The 21752-nt window shown below is 39.8% G+C and overlaps 2 protein-coding genes and 1 pseudogene across 2 annotated transcripts; 1 reads left to right on the plus strand and 2 right to left on the minus strand.

Annotated features, from left to right (window-relative positions):
* Positions 1-672: 672 nt before the first annotated feature.
* On the plus strand, positions 673-15102 carry klhl43 (kelch-like family member 43). The gene is made up of 7 exons (XM_068710901.1): positions 673-999; positions 8580-9199; positions 9807-9955; positions 10483-10829; positions 11836-12135; positions 12227-12402; positions 12800-15102. The coding sequence occupies exons 2-7, from the start codon at positions 8847-8849 to the stop codon at positions 13602-13604; spliced, it is 2130 nt and encodes a 709-aa protein (XP_068567002.1). The 5' UTR covers positions 673-999; positions 8580-8846; the 3' UTR covers positions 13605-15102.
* Positions 15103-16015: 913 nt separating this feature from the next.
* Positions 16016-19470, minus strand: rpl11 (ribosomal protein L11). Its single transcript, XM_068710902.1, has 6 exons — positions 19415-19470; positions 18556-18706; positions 18227-18333; positions 17663-17794; positions 16465-16575; positions 16016-16094 (listed from the first exon to the last, which is right to left on the minus strand). Exons 1-6 carry the CDS (start codon positions 19418-19420, stop codon positions 16065-16067), a joined length of 537 nt encoding a protein of 178 aa, XP_068567003.1. The 5' UTR covers positions 19421-19470; the 3' UTR covers positions 16016-16064.
* Positions 19471-20124: 654 nt separating this feature from the next.
* The window catches only part of LOC137872960 (uncharacterized), a 6604-nt pseudogene continuing 4976 nt past the window's right edge, over positions 20125-21752 (minus strand).

Consider the following 21752-nt stretch of genomic DNA (forward strand, 5'->3'; position numbering starts at 1 on the left):
TTTACTGCACTACATTTATCTGACAGCTGTAGTTCACTTGCACATTAAGAGTGAGCATAACAAACATATGACTCATGATCTATGATGCATTTTCACAGATTGAACTATCCAACAGTAGTAGTTAGAATTGATGAAAATATTTTTTTATGAAATACCGGTATGTATAATATAACAATAAAACCCATCCAGCAATTCGGCAGAATGAGTACTTTTACTTTTGATACCTGAAAAGTATGTTTTGAATACTTTTATACTTCAGTAAACTTTTGAATTCAGGATTTTTCCTTGTAATTGAATATTTTGATATTGTTAGTATTGGTACTTTTACTCAAGTAAAGGATCTCAACTTCCATCATTGTTAGTTAATAGATAGTAACTCTGTAGTAATCCTCTAGTAACTAAAGAGACCTGTGTTCCCTCTTTGGAGATACATTAGATAACATGCTCTAAACCTGTTCATGCAGGTCCCCGGGGAGAGTTTCTCCTGTTTTGTTGGTGTTAAAGAGGAATGAGTGAGATTAACAATCAAAGAAAGAAAGCAGTCAAATTTAAAACCTGAAACCCAAAGGCCATGAGGGGGGTGAGGTGGGTGAGGGCGGGGTTGGGTGCTAAAAGAGCTGTCCTCTAATGGGATATTTTTGGAGGGGAGGGCGACGCCGAGTGCCTGTATTTGGAGATGGAGGTGGATGTTGGAGGAGGTGGAATGACAGAAGAGGCTCTGATGTGAGCATGGTTGGATTTTAGAGGTTTAAGCGGAGGGTAGAGTCATACGTCACAGCGTTGGTTGGGACCCTGATTTTCTTTTGATGCTGACACACACACACACACACACAAACACGCGCACACACACAGCCCTCTGACAGAGGACAGACGGACGAAGCAAAGAGCCTGTTAGAGAAAAACAACAAAGAAAAGAAAGAACGTAAAAGAGAGTTTCGAGAGAGACGCTGAGAGACCAAAAGGAAGGAAAGAAGAGCAGGAACCAGGAAGGAGAAAGAGGTAAAAGAAAAATACACTTATTTAAAGAGTTTGTCACTTTAAGGAACCAAAGTTTTAATGTCTTAAAATCTCCTCTTACACTTTAATTCCCACAAAGGTCTCACAAGAGTGAATCGAAATGAGAACTTGTCTGTTGTCACCAACAGAACTCATCAGTGAAGTGCATTTAATCTAGTAATGTGTTAAATTCAATTTTGAGGTCGTTGTACTTTATATTTCTACTCCACTACATTTTAGAGGGAAATATTGTAGTTTTTGCTTCACTACATTTATGTGACAGCTGGAGTTATAGTTACTCTAAAGATTTTACAAACAAAACATATGAATTTATATAATCTATCTAACAGCATAAGAAGAAGTTAATATTCGCTCCACCACTACGAGCTTGAACATTGAAATGCTGTTTGTGTGTTAATGCCTCTTCAGTTATAATATTCAAATAATATATGATATTATAACACTCTGACAGAGAGTATTATAATAGTACTTTTACATTTTATACTTTAATTACATTTCACTTATACTTAATACTTTTGTAGTTTTACTTGTGCTAGTTTTATTATTATTATTAATATTATTTTTACATTGTGTTATTGTTACTTTTCCTGAAGTAAAATATACTGTATGAATACCACCACTGGAAACCACATATCAAATGATACATCTAATGACATAATCGTAATAATTTGTAATGTATACTTATATTCATATTTAACCGCTGAATGGAAACAATGTGAAGAAGTTGCCAGTGGCCGTGTGGATATTACTACTCTGCAGGGGGGGTGTCGGTCCTCCTCTTTCCAGTCCTTAGCTGTAAAACACACACAAAATACACACACAAAGTACATGTTGTGTGTGTCAGCGCCTATAAATACACACACAAGATAGTCATGGAATTCAGCTGCAGCCACAGAACGATAGAAGAGTTGGGAAGGCACGCAGGGTGGTGTTTTTTGTGTGTATGTGTAGGTTCAAGTGGTGGACAAAATAACAGAAACACTTGGATTTTTCCTTTGGATTTTGGATTATTGCAGAATTAAGCTCTGTGGCAAACATTTATGATACTTACTTCTGTTCAGCAAGATAAAATTCAGGAAGGATTTTTCTAGCGTAAATACAATCGGCAGGAGTAAAAAGCTAATGTTAGGCTTTAAATAGACTACAGCACGGTCACATGACTTCAACGTCACTACCACTAAGCTTAAAGGTTGACTAGTGTTCTAGTGACGATGTTTTGAAGTCTCATTCAGCCATTTGTTTTATATCGTAGAACAAAACGTAAAAATCTCTTAAGCTTGTGTTAAACACAGACCTTATTTCAGGCTCCTAACCAAAAACAGTCAAAAGTAACGTTGACCTCAAGACGAGGGAAACGGGAAGTCCAAAAATGCTGACTCATTTCTGAGTTTTAGGATTCTTTCCTGCAGCAACTTTATACCAGAGCCCTGCAGTTAAGAGCACTTTGGTTGTTTAGTTTTTTTTTAAATTATGTGTTTTAGCGTCTTTTATCCAATTGTTTTGAATTTATAGCAACATAACTGTTCTTGTTCACTCTCACCGCTCTCATATTGTAGTTTTTGGATGCAGCAGGCAGCTGTTTTCATCAAAAAAGCTGTAAAAGCCCACTGTACACTATCTGCTCAGCATCAAACAACAGATAGACACAGTTAGCGACTAGCTGGTAAACATAGTGGAGCATTTAGCAGCTAGCGGGACAGATATTTTCCTCTGGAGTTGGTGGAGACCAAAAACAGCCAAAAGTGAGAGAATATGGACTTACATTCATCAGGTGGACACAAACACAACTCCTAGTGAGTCATAATGTTGCTCGGTAACTGCTAGATGGGTAAATTAGCAACTGCACGCTAACATATCTGTCATATCAACTTAAAACCTGTTACCGTGTCACTTTCTCATGTTCACAGCTTGTTTACACTGCCTACAAGTGGACGAATAAATCATTTATTAGAGGGTTAAAAGAATCAGTTCGCAATTTTTGGGAATGCAATTATTTGCTTTGTTGGAGAGAGTTAAGTGTATAGAATTATGTAAATCTCATGTTTGTGTGTTAAGTATGGAGCCAGAGCAAAGTAGCTTAGCTTAGCATAAAGATTGGAAACAGCTGGCCCTGCTCAAACTTTTAAAATACACTCGTACCCAAACCTAATCACGGTAATATACATCAAAACAGACCGATAAAGACACTCAGTGGACTGGAATCATAAGAATGTGGTTGTTGCTCACAGTTGTTGTGTCCTCTGTTAACACTCCTTAAAACCACAGCTCTGACTGAAGCGTCACAACGCTTTGCCTCATGTCAGTTGTCTTTTTCCCTCTGTAAAGCTTCAAACACTCCGAGCAGATTCACACTGAGGTCGGCGTCCAAAAATAAAACGAAGGGCCCCGGGTGCTTAGATTACTGCCCTTCTCCTTTACTTATGCACTAAAACTGTTTATTTTTCTGTTTGAGTTAACACACACACACACACACACACACACACACACACACACACACACACACACACATACATACACACATCACCTGACAACCACAAATTAATCTGCAATTACTTTTAATTGTTTTAATTCGCATCGAGGAACAGGTTTTTGTTTTTCTCCACGAGACACAAAACAGTCATTAGATAACTGAGGAGAGTTTTGATACTATAACATTGCTTTAAACATGACATTTGATGTTATAAACATGGATTACTGCATTTTAGTCTCAGGCCTTTAAATGTTAACACAAAGTTTGTTTCGAAATTTTGAAAAATAATTTAGGAACTCATACCCTTTGGATCACATTGTCACTGCAAATCATAACTTTGTTTGGTGTCTGACCTGTTACTGACATCTGCAACCTTTTGGAGTTTAGCTACATTTTTAAAAACCCTCAAGGCTCCAGTTTTGTATATTATTATAACATAGTAACACATAGTTAGTAGTTCATGACAGGAAAATATTAATAACACTATTTTTGAAGTCTGTTTCCTCATAATTACACAAACGTTTCCTGTGAAATTAGTTCTAAAGTCTATAGTTGTTTGTTTCCACTGTTCCATTTAAGCCAATAATTGTTTCTTCCCTGCTCATTATTATTAAAAAAGTAATTATTTCTTGTGGGTTTTTTTTCTCATTGCCATCACAATAACTTAGATTGTAAAAAAAAATATGAGAAGAAAAGAAAAGGAGGAAAAAGTAGAATAAAGAAAAAAAGGCACACACACACACACACACACTCATATATACTGCACCTACAATATCAGTACCCAAATACTATGGGTAACATACACATATAAATACTTAAAAACAAAGTAAAATACGTACGAAATGAATGAGCAGTGTGACTAAGTCACAGGTTATCAATTTCATTAGCATTCATTTTAAATTATTCAATTGGGAGTGCACCAATTAAACCTGTTTTACCTGTAATTAGTACTAAAATACACAGTTCTAAGGACATTTTATGGAAATAATGAGGAATTTGAATACCTTAAAAGTAAAGCATTTCCACATTAATTGTCAGTAGTGTTTAACAATGGGAAGGTGTAAAATGATCTACAAGACTATGTATCCTCCTTCGGTTGTTTATCAGGCTGTTGCTTAGAAAGCAGATGCTGGTGTTAGTTCCAGTATATCTGTCAGTGATGATGGTGGTGGTGGTGGTGGTTGGGGGTAGTGGTTGACAGAGCAGCTGCTCCCTGCGCCAACCTTGGTCTTGGATATTTCTGAAGGCTGATCTCTGCAGAGATTATTTTCATGCCACAGAATCACTGAACAAGACCTTGATTTTACATTTCGTGGATTTGAACTGCAGAGGGTTTATAATACTGTACTTGTACTTTAGAGACCCTTGTATTTCTATACTACTTTATACTTCTTCTCCACAACAGTTATATACAGCTACAGTTACTCTTTAACTTAACATCTCAACCTTTCAGATAGTTTCATTTAAATAACAACTTGAAGCCCAAAAAGATAAAAGTATCACATAATTAAAAAACAAAACAAATATTAGAGAAAAGTCCAAAAAATGGAAATAAATTTGTGAAACATAACTTTGTTTTTTCTTCTTTCCTGCCCTTATTAATCATCTCACGACCCCTCAGATTGATCTGCTTACCCTTTGTGGACTAACCCTTATGTTGACAACCGCTGTACTAAAGTAGTTAAAACAGTAAAATGCTGCTTTCACATTGATGCATAAGTATTTGTAATATGATAATGTATTATATAATAATATATAAGTGAGTACTTTTACTTTGATACTTTAAGTAAATTCTTCTGATAATTATTGTGTACTTTAACTTGTAATGGAGTATTTTTACACTGTGATTTTGGTACTTTTACTTAAGTAAAGGAGATGCATCTGTTATTATTTGTGGAAGGAGATTGTTTCTGTTGTGAGTGAGGTATTAGGAATACTTTATCAAGGTCTATGGAACGTGTGATTATTAAGACCATACTGCTCATTAGTAATAACAAGTCATAAGATATATTTCTTATCTTCCACCTTGTTGTTTTTGCATCAATCAAATATGTGTTTGACATCATCCTGCCCCTCATGTCTCCAGTTGGCCCTGACATTTAACTCATCATCTCCCCACATGTTTCAATAGCTCAGGGTCACATTCACAGAAACTCTTGGCTGCTGTCAAATAATAAATAACTCTTCTTCTTGGTTAATTTGTGGTGTATTGAAGTTATACAGTGTCCTGGCTGCGAATCGTTGCTGTTCCAACTGTATAAAGGGGGATTGCAACATATCAACAAGTAGCCTATGGTCTGTAACGGTGAGCCCCTCCTCTTCATATGACACCGACAACAGCTGCTGCCCCGTCATGTGCCATCCTGCCTCGGTCCGCTGTCCATGTGTGGGGCCTCGTTGGCCGGCGAGCCAATAGATGCTATTTAAAAAGAGCCAAGTTCAGACGCTGAGCGAATGAGGAGGAGGGGTGGAAAGAGGGAGGGGGAGAGTCATGTACATGTTTGTGGTCAGAAGCACTGGTAGCAGCATTATCAGCATTGTCAGTATTATTCAAAATGGCCACTAGATGAAGTTATTAAAGAGGTCACAGACAGTGGTGTGATATGGTTGGAGAAGGTATTTAAAAATAGAGACATACAGCTTTAGTTTAAGAAAGTAATGGAAAATCAATTAGCCTTAGCGACACTAATCTTTAATATTATGAAAAAAGATATCTGACGTTGTTTCAAGAGCGTTAAGCTCAATAAACTTTCCATGACAATTAATGACCATAAAATGTCTAATTGAAGTTACATTATACACAATACTTAAAGGAACAGTGCGTGGCATTTAGGGGGTATCTATTGGCAGGAATTGAATACAATATTAATACGTATATTTTCCTTAGTGTATAATAACCTGAAAATGGTTGTGTTTTAGTTACCTTAGAAGGAGCCATTTATACCAACATAGGAGCAGGTCCTCTTCACAGAGTCATGTTTCTACAGTAGCCAAGAACAGACAAACTAAACATGGCTCCAGATACGGATATTTGCATTTTAACGTTTTCTTGTTGGCCAGCATAGTTCGACTACACGCTTGACGAACTGGAGAAGTTTCAGTTGGTTGCAACCTCACCTCTCGATGACGCCAAATCCTACAAACTGTCCATTTAAGATTCTGCAGTCATACTAGCAGCTCTGTGATGCTGTACTTGAACTAAATGCTAATGTAGACATGCTAAGTCGCTCACAATGACAATCCTAACATACTGATGTTTACCATTTTCACCATGTTAATTTAGCTTGTTAGCATGCTAACATTTGCTAATTTGCACTGAACAAGATAGAGCTTAGCCTAAAGTGAATGCCATTAGTTTTGCAGATATTTGGTAATAACTGGACAAACTGAAAATTGGAGCTGATTATGGCGCTAGATGAAAAGTCAGAAGATCCACAAAGTTATTAGGTTTCATCCACTGGGAATCAGATTCATGGAAATCCATTCAACAGTTGCAGTTATTTCAGTACGGACGAAAGTGGTGAACCGACTGACTGACAGAGATTGGTGTAAATATAAGACATGAAAAATGCAACTAAAAGTTTTAACCAAAAAAAAGAGCACAACAAAGAGTTAGTGGACGTGAAAACTAAAAATACCCCATTGTTTTGCTTCCTCAAATATGCTGCCAATTGGTGAAATCACCACGCGCTCATTGCCTTTAATATCATTATAAAATTTGCTAGAGTTTGGACACTATTGTTGACCACTTATGGCTGGTTGTTGTTGTTGCATTGTTCCGGTTTGAGTAATTCCTTCCAGCCAGGCCTCACGCAACAGATACAAAACTAAACCAACCAAGCACACAAAGTACAAAAAACCCACAACAAAAACTTAAATATATGCTCTGCATGACCCCTCCATTATCCTCCATGCCCACCATCTCTCCTATTTGTTTATCTCAGACTCCCTCGACTCTCCGTCAGTCTCCCCTCTCTGCTGAAGTTGGCAGACTGCGGCTCATTGCGATCATGAATAAGGCTCCCCCAGTTGCATTAAATTCCTTGTGGCTACTGTAAACCACAAAAACCTAACCCTGAGCTTCATTACTGCACTCGTGCCTGTCATTCACACTGCTGCTGGCTCAGAGACAGAGAGTTTGTAGGTGACCCTCAGTTGGACTCAGAAAAAGGTGTCAGCCTGTGTGTTGTTGTGTTGTGTGACGTTAGAGATTAGCGGAGAAATGCGCATCTGTCAGTGGGTTTGTCGTGTCCTCCAGCGACCATGATACTGTGGTTTAAAGGCTGGAAACATTTGCCAGGGACCTGTTGTCGGTTGTTTATGAGGAGCTCACTGTTGGCTTTGAGGCACATCTTTCCCTCTAATAAGTCAAGATATAAAGAAGCATTGTTTCGGACAAAAGAGACATGACAAAGCATTTTAAGAGCAGTGAAGAGTGACTCTTGTTTTCTTTAGAGTAGCTTTGGAATGAAATTCCTGTATATACATGTTATTGTGCATCATTTCAGTGCTGGAGGAAAATCAAGTTCCAGACCGTTGCATTTTGCTTTACAGATCTCATCCATTTCTGTGGACATTATGGTATTTTATATCATTGTCAAAGTTATATTAAAGCACACATCGCTTAAAAAAGTCAAAAACAACAGAACGCCTTCGTTCTATACCTCTGAATGCTGATTTTCACACGTATCTTCAATTAATCCAAATTAAAGGCTGCCTAAAGTTAGACAAACATTAAAATATCCAAAAACTGAGACTTATTGCTTCTGGTACACCAAAGATGTAATATGTAAAAAAGCCTTGTTTATGTGAAATATGTGCTTTCAACAACTGTATTGAAATTAACAGAAGTCAGAATAACATTTTTGACACAAATGTAAAATATATGGAATAAATGAATACACCGGTGATCCATCAAGCAACATTGCTGCATTTCTACTGTATATACAGCATGTTCTTCCAAAAAGTCTTAAACTGGACCTTTTAATGGGTCAGTTACATGACAGTCAACTTAACTTTTTAATGAATGTAAAGATCAATGAAATAAAGAGCAAAGGGTTTGAACAATTCTTCACTTGTCCTTTTTTTCCAGGTGCTGTGTGCTGTGTTCAAGTAAAAACACCAACGAAATCCCAAATAATCCCAAACCAGTCAAACCAGTCCAACATTCTTAGCTACGACCTCCAGCTAAAAGAAGAGGACTTAACTCATAGGCCTGAGTGTCAAGAAACATTTTAATAAATTGTATTTTTGTTGATCAGCTGGATTTCTAGCAAGTGAAACAGTGTCCCTACCTTTCAAGAAGTCAACTCAGTAAACCTTACTTACAGTAGGAAACCATTTAGTGTAAAGTAAACGCATGTTAAAATCTAAAAAAGACAACCTCAACGGGCAAACGATGGCGCCCAAGAAGAAGGCCTCCCGCCAGAAGAAGCCCTCCGTAGAAACCATCCCTCAGGTCGCCGTGGAGACCGCCCCAGCCCAGCTGAAGGTGGAGCACCGTGGTGACGGTGTGGTGGTGGTGGAGAGCGGGGTGAAGAAGATCGAGCAGATGGCGGCGCTGGACATCGCTCAGCTGAACAGCCTCAATCTGCCGCTGCCGCCGCCGGTCATCAAGCCCGGAGAACGAGGCCTCGGCCTGGGCAGCGAGCTGACACGACCCCTGCACGGCAACGCCCTGCTGGAGGAGCTCAGCAAGATGCGGCAGGAGAAGTGGGTTCCGATACTTCCTGTATTGCATTGCACTTGATGCAAAACAATTGCGATATGAGTTGATACAATTACTATACGGCACAATAGCGATACGATACGACTATGACACAATACGATATAGTTTAGATATGATATATTCACGATAGAATACAGTTTGGATACAATACTTTTACAATAAAGTACAATTATAAGGCATGAAATAACAATGAGGTACAAGTACAATACGCAACAAATACGATACGCTTCAATAACAACATGCTAAAATTACAATACAATCACCATGCAATACAATAACAATATCATTTTGATTTAATACAATAACGAAGTAAAATCACAATATGGTAAAATTATAGTAAATTACAGTTATGATAATTTACAATTAGAATATGACACAATTATGACCATACATTACAATACAGTACAATTACGGTATGATATAATTACAATACAATGCAATCACGATACAATTGTGATACTTTACAATAAAATTACAATACGATACAACACAATTGTGATGCGGTACAACATCATAACATGTGTATTGTATTGTGTCATGCGTTATTGTCACAGGCACGTGTGTCATCCATCCTCCTGCTCTGCTCCTCAGGTTCCTGACTGACCTGGAGTTGGCCTGTAAGACGAAAGCCTTTGACGTCCACAAGCTGGTCATCTCCTCCATCAGTCAGTACTTCAGAGAGATTCTGGCCAAAGACCCGGGCATGAAGCGCCTGGAGCTCCCCTCCCTCTCACCTCTAGGTACACCAATTCAGTATAAGCTGAGCCGTGATATTACAGTAATGTTTCCAATATTTGAAGTTCAGATCAAGATGCCAAACTTTCTAGCTGCCAAATATATTATGTTTAACCTTCAGGAAATTTGTATAAAATGAGAACGATTAGTCGATTCACAGAATTCTGTAGTCTCAGCTTGACAATTGTGGATTCTTCTTTATTTTATTTTGAGTTATGTGATGGCAAATTGAATATCTTTGAGTTTTGTGAAGTTTTGCCTTCAGTCCCTATTTTCGAACATTTTATGGGCCAAATGATGAATTGAGAAAATAATCTCCTGATTAATATAAAAAGAACATTAGTTGTAGCCCTAAAAAGAAGCATATGATGGTGCATTGAGGAGCTAAAATGTCCAACTTTAAATTGTCTTGGAGAAATTTACGTAAAGATATCAGTTTTCAAGTATCCAGTTTCTCCTGTCCACAGCAGTTTTCTGCTTCCTCAGAAATATCTGGTTTTAAGTGAAATGTCCTGTCTCGCTCGGTCTGCAGGCCTGGCTAATGTCATTACCTTCGCCTACCTGGGTCGCGTCCACATGTCCCTGTACACCATCGGCTGCACCGCCTCGGCCGCCGCTACCCTGCAGATCCCTCAGCTCCTCAAGATGTGCACGGACTTCCTTCTGGCCGAGCTCAACGTGCAGACCTGCGTCTACATCTGGAACATCGCCGCCGCCTACGGCCTGGCGTCGGTGTGCGACGCCGCCCGCCGCTTCGTCCTGGAGAACTTCGTGCAGTTCGCAGACACGCCGCTCTTCACCCAGCTGACCCTGGAGCAGATCTCCGCCTTCCTGCAGGACGACTTGCTGCTGTTGCCTTCAGAGGTCACTGCCTTCCAGGTCAGAGATCACGCTTTGTCTTTAAAGGTCAAAAGTTGAAATTTGTAGCTGAAAATTTGGGTTAAAATCTGATATTGCTGTCTAATGAATTTATTTACTACTGATATCCTAACTGAGGAGAAGTGCCAAGTCTTCTAGGAGGAGACCGACTTCCAGTATTAACTCGTCGACCCTCTGGGCCTTCCTGCTATTTTCATCCAGGGCCTAAAAACAGACCCCAGACCAGCTGCTCAGAGCATAACACAGATCCATGCAGCATTGTGGGCAGAAACCGCTGAGAATATCTCACTGTATACAAGAGAGCTTGTGTATTAATATGCAACTCTGTTACAGACACAAATAGACAGACAGCTGAGAGAAGCAGCGATCGCTGTATTTATAAACCGGACCAAATGTGAGTCTGTCTGCACTGCGAGATTAATATCACGATTCAGGTTTTGATTACATTTCTGCTTTACTTTTATCACTGGAATTGGTTTCATGAAACCAAATGCATTTTATTTTTGATTTTATAATGTACTTATTTGAATTTGCTGCCTTGGGTGAGTCCGAAAACCAACAACGGTGGCAAAATGTTATCAGACAAGCAAAAAATATAACTGAATTTAATAAATCGCTTGTTAAAAGAAATATAAAGCTTTATAATTTTCATTAAACCTCCAGTCAGTTAGTTAAAAGAAGGTATTTATTTGTTTTTTCTCTTTATCATGGAAGTTCATGGAATAAATTAAAACTTATTTTACTTTTCTTTTATTTCCAATAGCTCATTTCCAATGCTTATTTCCTATTTTCAGCACATATTTAATAATTTATCTGTTTTCTATCGTCCTCCTAACAATATTATTGATATATTTTGAACTTGACATCCTTTAGACTGTTTTGCAGCTACATGCTAATCACTTTTTGTACCTTTTGGTTTTGAAAAGTGCTTTGTAAAGAGATTTATATCATAACACATGACATGTATCTATGTATTAAATATCTTCCCTGTAAACTCTCCCTCCAGTTGGTCATGAGGTGGCTCGACTTCGACGTCTCTCGTCAGGCTCACGCCGCCGAGCTGCTGTCCCACATCCGCTTTGAGACAATCCCCGCCAGCGAGCTGGTGAGCCAGATCCAGCCGGTGCCCCGCATGATGATGGACCCGCACTGTCACCGCCTGCTGGTGGACGCCATGAACTACCACCTGCTGCCCTTCCAGCAGAACACCCTGCAGTCCCGACGCACGCAGGTCCGAGCCGGTCAGCAGACTCTGCTCACCGTCGGTGGTCGGCCGTCTCTCACTGAGAGAGCTCTCAGCCGCGAGGTCGGTGCTTTGGTGTTGTCTCTATTATCCACCACCATAGTAAAAAAAACATTAAAAAAAACCTTGCTGACCTTTGACCTCTGTAATCCAGGTGCTGTGGAGGGACCCTCGCGAAGGAGCAGCCACCTGGCGTCACCTCACCCAGCTGCCGGCGAAGAGCTTCAACCAGTGCGTGGCAGTGATGGACGGCTTCCTGTACGTGGCCGGAGGGGAGGACCAGAACGACGCCCGCAACCAGGCCAAGCACGCCGTCAGCACCCTCAGCAGGTAGCAGGGTGCTGCTGTTTAGTGCTGTGGATTGGCAAGCGCCTCACGACATGATGCGTATCGTGATACACGTGTCACAATACGATATATCGTGATATATTGCTGCTGTCTGACATAAACACAGTAAATAGTGTATGACGAGACACAAACCAATAGCCGGATTAACCCTATAGTGGAGGCTACTATTAATCACTTAGTCCCAAATATGCAGGTTGGTAACCTGATTAAACATAAATTAGTTGGGGAACATGCACCATGTAATGACAAGTCTTCAATCTAGATTTTGAGACACAGGGCATCAAGGTAAAACAGGACACACCTGATGGTCCTCATCACTGGGGTCTGGGAGTCTGGGGATCCCTCTGAACGTGACCCTCTGCCCTTTACCTCCCAACAGATATGACCCTCGCTTCAACACCTGGCTCCACCTGGCCAGCATGAGACAGCGGCGCACCCACTTCTCTCTGGCAGCCAGCGGCGGCCGCCTGTTCGCCATCGGCGGCCGCAACGTGGAGGGTCTGCTGGCCACCACCGAGAGCTACCTGCCGTCCTCCAACGCCTGGCAGATGCGCGCTCCCATGGAGGTGCCCCGCTGCTGCCACTCCAGCGCCACCCTGCCCTCTGGAGACATCCTGGTGACCGGTGGTTACATCAACTGCGCCTACTCCCGCTCCGTGGCGTGTTACAACGTGGACACCGATGCCTGGAGCGAGAAGGCCTCCATGGAGACACCACGCGGCTGGCACTGCTCCGCCGCCATCGGAGGGAAGGTGTACGTGGTGGGAGGGAGCCAGCTGGGGCCCAGCGGTGAGCGGGTGGATGTGCTGTCCGTGGAGGTCTTCTCCCCGGAGAGCAGCGGCTGGAGCCGGGCCGCCCCTCTCCTCCTCGGTGTGAGCACCGCCGGCCTCTCCCCGCTGGCCGACAAGCTGTACCTGCTGGGCGGCTGGAACGAGGCCGAGAAGCGCTACAAGGCGGCCGTCCAGAAGTACGACCCGGCCACAGACAGCTGGTCCATGGCGGAGGATCTGCCCGAGCCCACGGTGGGAGTGTCCTGCTGTACCTTGACCCTGCCGCCCCGTCACGCGCCTCGCCGACAGCAGCACCGCAACACCCCGGCCCACGAAGAGCAGCAGCAGCAGCAGGTCGTGAAGAACCGGAGCAGAGAGAGCAGCATGGCTCCTTCCCAAACCATCACCGCATAGAGAGACAGGACGCATGAGAGAGACTAGAGGAGAGGAAGGCTGGTTCAACCTCTGGAGAACATCTGGATCATGTCTGCTCTATATTGGGTTTCTATATAGGCCACATACAGTTATATATTCTGTCTGGAAAAGTGAATCTACTTAAAAATAAATTAAAATGTATTTTCATCTGTAAATAAAGAATTTTGGAAAGAATAGAATTTTGAAAAACGACAACAAAAAAAGACAATCCTAAAAATCTTTAGAAAACAATACAACCTAGGAGAGATATTCTTTTTAGCATTATTTAACTAAATTATATAAAATTGAAATTAATATTTAACATACATATACAGTATATACATATAATAAAATAAATACATACACTTTTTCATAGATTTACACCATTTAGATTTAGTATTGGTCCTTAATCTTTCCCAAAGGGATTTGGGAGTTTCAAAATCATATTTACTTGACTTCTGACCTCCATTATTATAATTTCAAGAGAAAGTTGCAAATCTAAAATACAACCAGATACAGATCTATGAGATGTCCATGTGCTGGTTTTGTATGAAAGAAAGAAAAGATCTTGTGTGATCCAAAGTGGTCTCAGGAGGTTTTACACTGATGGAAACTGAGAAGAAAAACGTAGATAAGGGATGAATTGTTTAGTGGAGCAGGTGGAGGTAGAGAGGTGATGGATGGAGGAGGAGGATGAATGATGAAGACGGGAACAGTGGCATGCGTTTGAGTGTGTTGAACAAACTATTCAAAGTTTGTGTACAAAGATGTATCTCAGCACTGTTGGTAGCGTTCAACTGTGAAAATAAGTGAGAGTGTGTATGTGTGTGTGTGTGTGTGAGAGAGACAGAATGACAGGAGTGTGTGTTTGTGACAGGAATATGAGCCGATTCTGACAAGAATTACAATAATTAGATTAGATTTCTCACCAGCAAACTTTAGCAGGTTAGAAATAAACAAACCTCATTTATTTTATGGTTATCTGTCAGAAGTAGAGCAGCGCAACTGTAACAAAATGTATTTAAAAAACAGATGTAGTACTTAAATGTGAATATTTTATAAGTGCAATGTGAAAGGGATTACGGTGTAAACTCAATAACACAGGTGAGATTTTAAAGGAAGTAAAACAAAAATGTATACTAAAGCAGGAACATTTTGAATAATATTTATAACATACCTAATACAAATTTAGAAATAAATCCAATAATTTAAAACAAAGCCTCACCTGTTTGTTTTAAAACATTTGAAGTTCTCTGACTGATCTAATTTTTACTGAAACTAAGAAACTACCAACTGAAGGAACCAGTGAGACACCAGCAGGTGGGAAGACAAACTGCAAAGAGCGGCAGCTGCATTATCGAGTTATTGATTATTATTTTTAACATGAGATACAATGAGGTCAATCTGGCTCATCTGATTGGATGAATCCCTCCGTACTTGATACTGGATGAACTCTGTGCTGGTGGTTTCACTGAATAAAGCCAAAGTGATCAAAAAATGTCCATTTCCTGTCTTACTTTCTATTTCTACTTCAGGCCAGGCTGCTGGGAAATGTAATCCGACAACAGAATGGAAGCTGTGCTGCAGTAAACTCGTCATTAGAGGTCAGAGGTCTGGTTTAGAGCAAATTGAGCTTTGAATTCAGCAACAAAAAGGGATCATTACTTTACGTGAGATGTGTGATTGACAGACTTTAAAGATGCACTGGTGGAAGGATTCATATCCCTTACTTTAGCAAAACAAACAATACCATTATGTAAGAACTAGTAATGTTTGTTGGACATTTTAAATAAAATATTATAAGCAAAATGTGAAGAGTTTTCATGCAGCAAGAATGGCCCCTTTCACTAACGTTTTACTAATGCAATCAAGGTAAGCAACATTTTGATGTAGCTGGTCGAGGTGGGGCAAGTTATATTTAATATACCATCAGGAAATGTACTGCTTAACAATGGATCTCACTTTGTATGCTCAATAAACTGTTTTTAAACAATACAAAGTAATTTAGAATGATAGCGGTCAAATGGAAGTAGTGGAGCAGAAAGAAATATAAAGCATAAACATTGAAGCATGTTCAGAGTTGTATTTGCAGTACTTCAGTACATGAACTTCCCATCACTGCCCAGGTGTCAGCTTTGCATATAGATGTGGAACATAAACACCCTTTACTGGTTTGTTCTTGCCTTTACCCAAGAGCCGTCAATCACAAAAGTGATGGTATCATTTCACATCTGTCCAGATGTTCCTGATTTTAAGGTTATATTCACAAAAGTTTTTCCCTTTAACTCAAACCAAAATCTATTAAACGCAGCCAATTAGGCGATGACACAAGTGCAAGTTTCTTTAAGTGAGCCGCGAGACTTAAACGTGTACACTGGTGAAGTACCCCAGTAACAACACCAAACAAAGTGTCCTTTTTTCAGATTTTATTTGTTACAAACAACATCAAAAGGTGGTCCTTTACTTGCCGGGGAGGATGATGCCGTCATACTGAAGAAAGAAATAAAGAGACAAATATTAGATCATAATCTACAGAAATGACATTTGATTCTTTAAGTAATATTTCAGCTGCAGGGGGCCACAGAAAAGAGTCAACACACAATGTCAAAGCCACAGAATGCAGTCAATCTAATTAAATCATGAAAAATCTAATTGACCAGTTTACAATCATGCAGCAGTTTCTCTAGCATGTCGTTGGAGGCGGACGGTCAGTATAATAAGCCACTCTGGGTTTACATTTTCTGTAAATAAGCTTCCAAAACTCCCATCATAAACATATTCCTTTTGGTTTCTTCCAGGAAGTTGTCTTTTAAACAAAACCAGTTTCCAGGTGTCTCAGGATGTCAATGACAACACTCACTTTCTGCTGGAACCAGCGCATGGCCTCCTCTTTGCGGATGCGGTGCCTGAAACCGATGCGGCCTCTTTTCCGCTTCTTGTCGGCGATGCTGAAGCCGGGTCTGCCCAGAACCTGAACACAGACGGGACAACAGAGGTGGTCAGAGAAGCTTCAGCAACGTCTCTCCGTTACACATAAACACTGCAGAGGCATCGATCCACATCACTGAATGGTTGTCTGGCCTCTTGACTTCAGTACTGGTTCAACATAACGTTGGCAGATTCAAGGAGTTCAGTAGACTCAGTAACAAGTCCAGTGTATATTTCCTAAAATAAAAATAAAAGAGGAAAAATAGCATCTCTTTACATTTGAGAAGCCGCAAGTAAGAAATTACATATCTTTACTAGATAAACAATTTGAAAGATTAATCACTTTCTTACATGGTCAATAATTGGTCGATCAAAAATGAGTCATCTTATTGTTTCAGCACTAACATTTAATACTGATGTTAGACATTTTACACAAGAAATCTTTTTTATGGAGACAAAACTGTTTGTATTTGGCAAAGTAACACATTATCAAGCATACTTTTGATATCTGCACCTCTAGTACTTTATCAGGTTCCTCATCAACATGTCAGCTGACCACAGACATGATTTACTTCAGACAATCAAAACATTCAACAAAAATCTAGAAACATTTAACTGATCTTCTGTTGACCTCCGATTGAAGTAGAAGTCCGAGGAGCAAGTTAACGACCTTTACATTAAATAAAATTACACATTCCATAATTCTACAAACACTTATCTCAGCTGCAACATCTTAACGTGTAAAGCACAAATCATGTCACACTTTACATAAAACCTTTGATAAGAAAAAATCCTGAGTTTTAATTGTCTTAACTTGAAATTTTCAAATTTAGACGCTCAAATGGTACAACTTTAAAACAACCACTTTATTTAATGTGACAAATCTTTCCTACAAAATAAAACACCTCACATATCTGTATGTACTCCACCACTTCATTTCAACGAAAACTCATTTCTAGGCAACAGCTTGGGTCCAGGTTTACTTCCTGTCGGCTTATGTCACACAGACTGCAACAGGAAATAAACTGGGAATTTTGTGCCGTTACAACTAAGAATTGTTCACATAATTGGTTTCTGCAACTCTCACCACAATATCCAACCAGTAACAGGATGTTTTTTGGGCCACTTACCACGTAGAAGTCCAGTCCGTAGATGCCGATGCTGGGGTCGTACTTGATACCCAGATCGATGTGCTCCTGGATACCGAAGCCGAAGTTTCCGGTATCTGAGAAGTTGTTCTTTCTCAACTCGTACTCTCGCACCTAGAAGCAATAATACAGTCATAACATTATATGTAACACAAACACTAGTTGGATGAGTGACACCAAGATTTGAAATAACCCGCCAAAAGCAGGAGCCAAATAAAAGCAGTCAAACATAACTTAGTTTCTGCATGCATTCTGTTCTAGGAAAGTTGATCATGATGGAACCTAAGACGCATTGTCATCTGTACAAACAAGCCCAAATACAAGGCGATAGAATAGTTTTTTGCATGATGAGCACATCAACTTTGTTCTTTAATATTAAATTGAAGAAAACACAAAGACCAAAACCAGCTTTTAGCCTCATTTTACCCAACATCTCTCTATTTTTCTTTAGTTGATCTACATCTTAAGAAACCTGCAGTCAAGTCACGAGCCAAGGACGGCACAGTTGGGAACAACTGAACTAGTGAGATGTGGAGACTTTCTAACCTTGAGTCCCTTTTCCAGGATCTCCTCTGCTTTGGCTCCACGGACGGTGCAGTGGACAGCAATCTTTTCATTTCTGCGGATACCGAAGGATCGCACGGTGTAGCGGGCTGAGAAAAGAAAACGGGACATTGAATACAAGAGAGCAATATAAAAAAAATAAAAAAAACCACTATCATGTTCAACTACTTTATCAAATATTTCCCACTCTTAAGAAAAGTTTGACCATGACTGTCAGCTCGAGGAATGCGTATAATTAGGCCTTCATCGTGGTGTTGGATAAAACATTACTTCACTAAAGGCTGTACCTCAACACTTCTACAAACACTCACCCTTTGAGAAGACGGGGGTCTGCCCGGTGAGCTGCTCCAGCACCTTAGCAGCACGGGTCAGTCTGTCTCCGCTCTCACCGACGCAGATGTTCAGGCAGAGCTTGCGAATGCGAAGCTCTCGCATGGGGTTCTCCTTCTTCTCACCCTGTTCCTGGAGGACACAAGACAAACTGTTGAATTCACAATATAAAGTCACAAAGAGAAATGACTACGAAGAAGTTGCAACACCTTGTCAACCGCGGCTGCCATGTTGAGTTTACCTATTAGCGTTAGCCTGCTATCAGGTTAGACAGATACACGAACATTTCAACAACTCAACAGTAAGCTTCAGGTTAAAATACACACTCATCGTATTTAAAGCCACGACTTCTCGCAATGCTCTCCTCTGTCTCTACATTTAACTACCAACAGTCTCAGACTAACACATGCCGGCCGGAGAACATGTCCGTACATATCCCCGCTGCTTCTGTTAGCTTTGTCACCTAACGTTACGTGTCCGGAAAGTACACAACTTATACACAACTATACATATCACAATAACAATAGAGACAAGCCTGCTGCGTAGCCTTGGTGTCATTATACAACGAAAATATAGTCTTCAATGACTGAATATTACTACAAACGTACGAGTCAACCGTATATTCCTGTAGCTAGCCTGTTAGCATCACTCGCTTTTTTAGTTAAACTGTCTTCCGTTTAATTTGTTAAACAAATACGGCTCTAGTTTAATCCTTCATATTAGAGTTTAAGTCTCTGTACGTCAAGGAGCAGTTAGGATGACCCAACAGCGCCGATGATTGTAGATTTCAACTACAACTTCACGTATGATCACCATCGTACGGTGTGAGACAGTACTCACCGCCATGTTGGATCACTAGAAGAGGGCGAAACGTTTCCGGCGAAACGAATTTATAGTGAAGTGTTCACCGCAAATCATCTCGGGGAAACATCGCGCTGAAACGTGAGGGTTCCGGTTTACGGTACTATAAGCAACAACATAAGTACATTATTTTCTTGTCTATTGTATTTAATAGGTTTGAATCATCGCACAAGTATCTTCACAGCGTTTATTTGTTCATGAGTAGAGTTGAAACGATTAGCTGATTGGAGTTAATTAGTTGAATAATCAATTGATGAAGAGGCAATTAATTAGCAACAATTTTGACAATAAAAAATTATAATATTTTTCAAATCATTCCCACTGGTTCAATATTCCCAAATATCCCAATTTGCCACTTATATATAAATAATACTCGTTTCAAATTGAACATCTTGTTTTTTATTTATTTAGAATTAATTGAGAAAATAATCATCAGATTAATTGTTGACAAAAACATTCCTTAGTTGTGGCCTTGTTTATTGGCTTTTCACAGTACATGCTTTTGCCATACAGTGTGTCTCTTCAACACCTATTATTCGTTTTTACAGCAAAAAGATGAGGTATAATTATTTAATCTACAAGAGATGACAGTAAACAAAGAGTTACAAAAACATAAAACAATACAAAACATTTTACATTAAAACAAAAGGTACCAAAGAATTTTTATAAAAAAGGTCTTGATGTTAGTCTCATCTGAAATAAGGAAGGAAAGGAAAACATTCATACAGGGTTTTCTCTTTTTGAAAAGAACTACAAGAATGAAATCTCCCATTAGAACATTTCTGAAACAATCTGCATTAAAAGTAAACATGAGGATAATTATTTTCCCTTTTCATTATACATTATTAAAACCTTCTTTATCACCATGGGAATATAATATTTGAAATAGTCACAGATCAATTAGAATCAATAAGAAATAATGCCCTTTATTAGGCTCCCTGTTTTCACCTAATTCATACACTCCATACACTTACATACAAAATAGGACACAAACTACAGCTACAACAAACAGCAGGACCAGTTTATTCATAAATGCAGTGTCCAGAGAGAGAACTGTAGTCAGCATGGACGACTTGTCGGTGGATATCTCAGAGGTGTCTCCTGTAGGACTCATCAGTCTGAGTGGTGGGACAGGAGCTGGATGCCTCAGCAGGGGCAGTCCTTCTCTCCTCTGCTCCTCCAAAGCACTGATGAGGAAAGCCAGCACTCTGCGAGGGAGGAGTGCCGGGGATAAGAGGTTGCAGTTGGGCACGAAGAAGTGAGGGAGGAGGCCCGTGCGAGCGTGGCTCTCCAGGGCCCCGAGGAGGTGCAGGAAGCAGATCCCACATGGAGTCGTCGAAGCTGACAGGGGAAAAAGGTGTCCCAGATATGACTGAAAGAGAAATTATGATACTGAAGGATATTTAATAGTAGTTTTTACAACCAGTTCTAATATCACTTCAAAAACTACTATAATCTCTAACAAACAAACAGCTAAATAACGCTGCAATTATTGATTATCTATATTATTTATACATTTTTTAATTAATTTATTTTTTTATATGACTGAGTAATATGTTGCTTATTTTTTTAATTAATCGAATAGTCGTCGTAAAATGGCAGAAAAAGTGAAAATGTTGATCATAAAGTCCAATTAGGTGTCTTTCACCTGCAATAACCAATTATTTTGGCCACTTGGGGGCAGCGGAAACTAGTTCAAATACCAACACAACATTAACAGTTACAGAGCAACATTATCAATCATTTTTTTGTTGTGTTTGTGGCTCTGTTTTTGTTCTCGAGTCAATGAGCTGAAACTGATTGTAAAGCTCCGTATCAAGCCAAAGGAAGCTGCAGATTCAGGCGAGAATTCTCTGTAGGTTTATCCCTACGAGTGACTCCCTTCACATTGTAACATTGTTTATATTATTATTATAAAAACGGATTATAGATGCTTTAAATGCATAAAATCCAAGGATATTCAATTTACAATGATAACACTATAACTACCGTTGACACTACTGACAGAGCTACTACTAATGCAACAACGTCCACAAGGCTGTTACAGCAGCTGCTTATAATACTTTGACAACAACCACAAGTGCTACGTTTCCATTCTTACAATGATAATAAAGATATTTCATAGTAATAAAGATGTCCTACCTGATGGACAGGGTGTGTAGGAAGACTGTCTTCCCGTGGTACGAGCAGAGGTGATCCAGCTCTTTGGGGAAACGTTGTTTCAGGCCTTCAATCAGAGACTTGAGGAGCATCAAGCACTGTTTACTGCCAGAGACAAGATGAAATTGTTTCTTGTAAAAGGGCTCCAAGAAAAATG

The sequence above is a fragment of the Cebidichthys violaceus genome, unplaced genomic scaffold (assembly GCF_023349555.1).
Source record: "Cebidichthys violaceus isolate CVI_PGR_0920_01 unplaced genomic scaffold, fCebVio1.0.p SCAF_16, whole genome shotgun sequence".
Classification (NCBI taxonomy): domain Eukaryota; kingdom Metazoa; phylum Chordata; class Actinopteri; order Perciformes; family Stichaeidae; genus Cebidichthys; species Cebidichthys violaceus.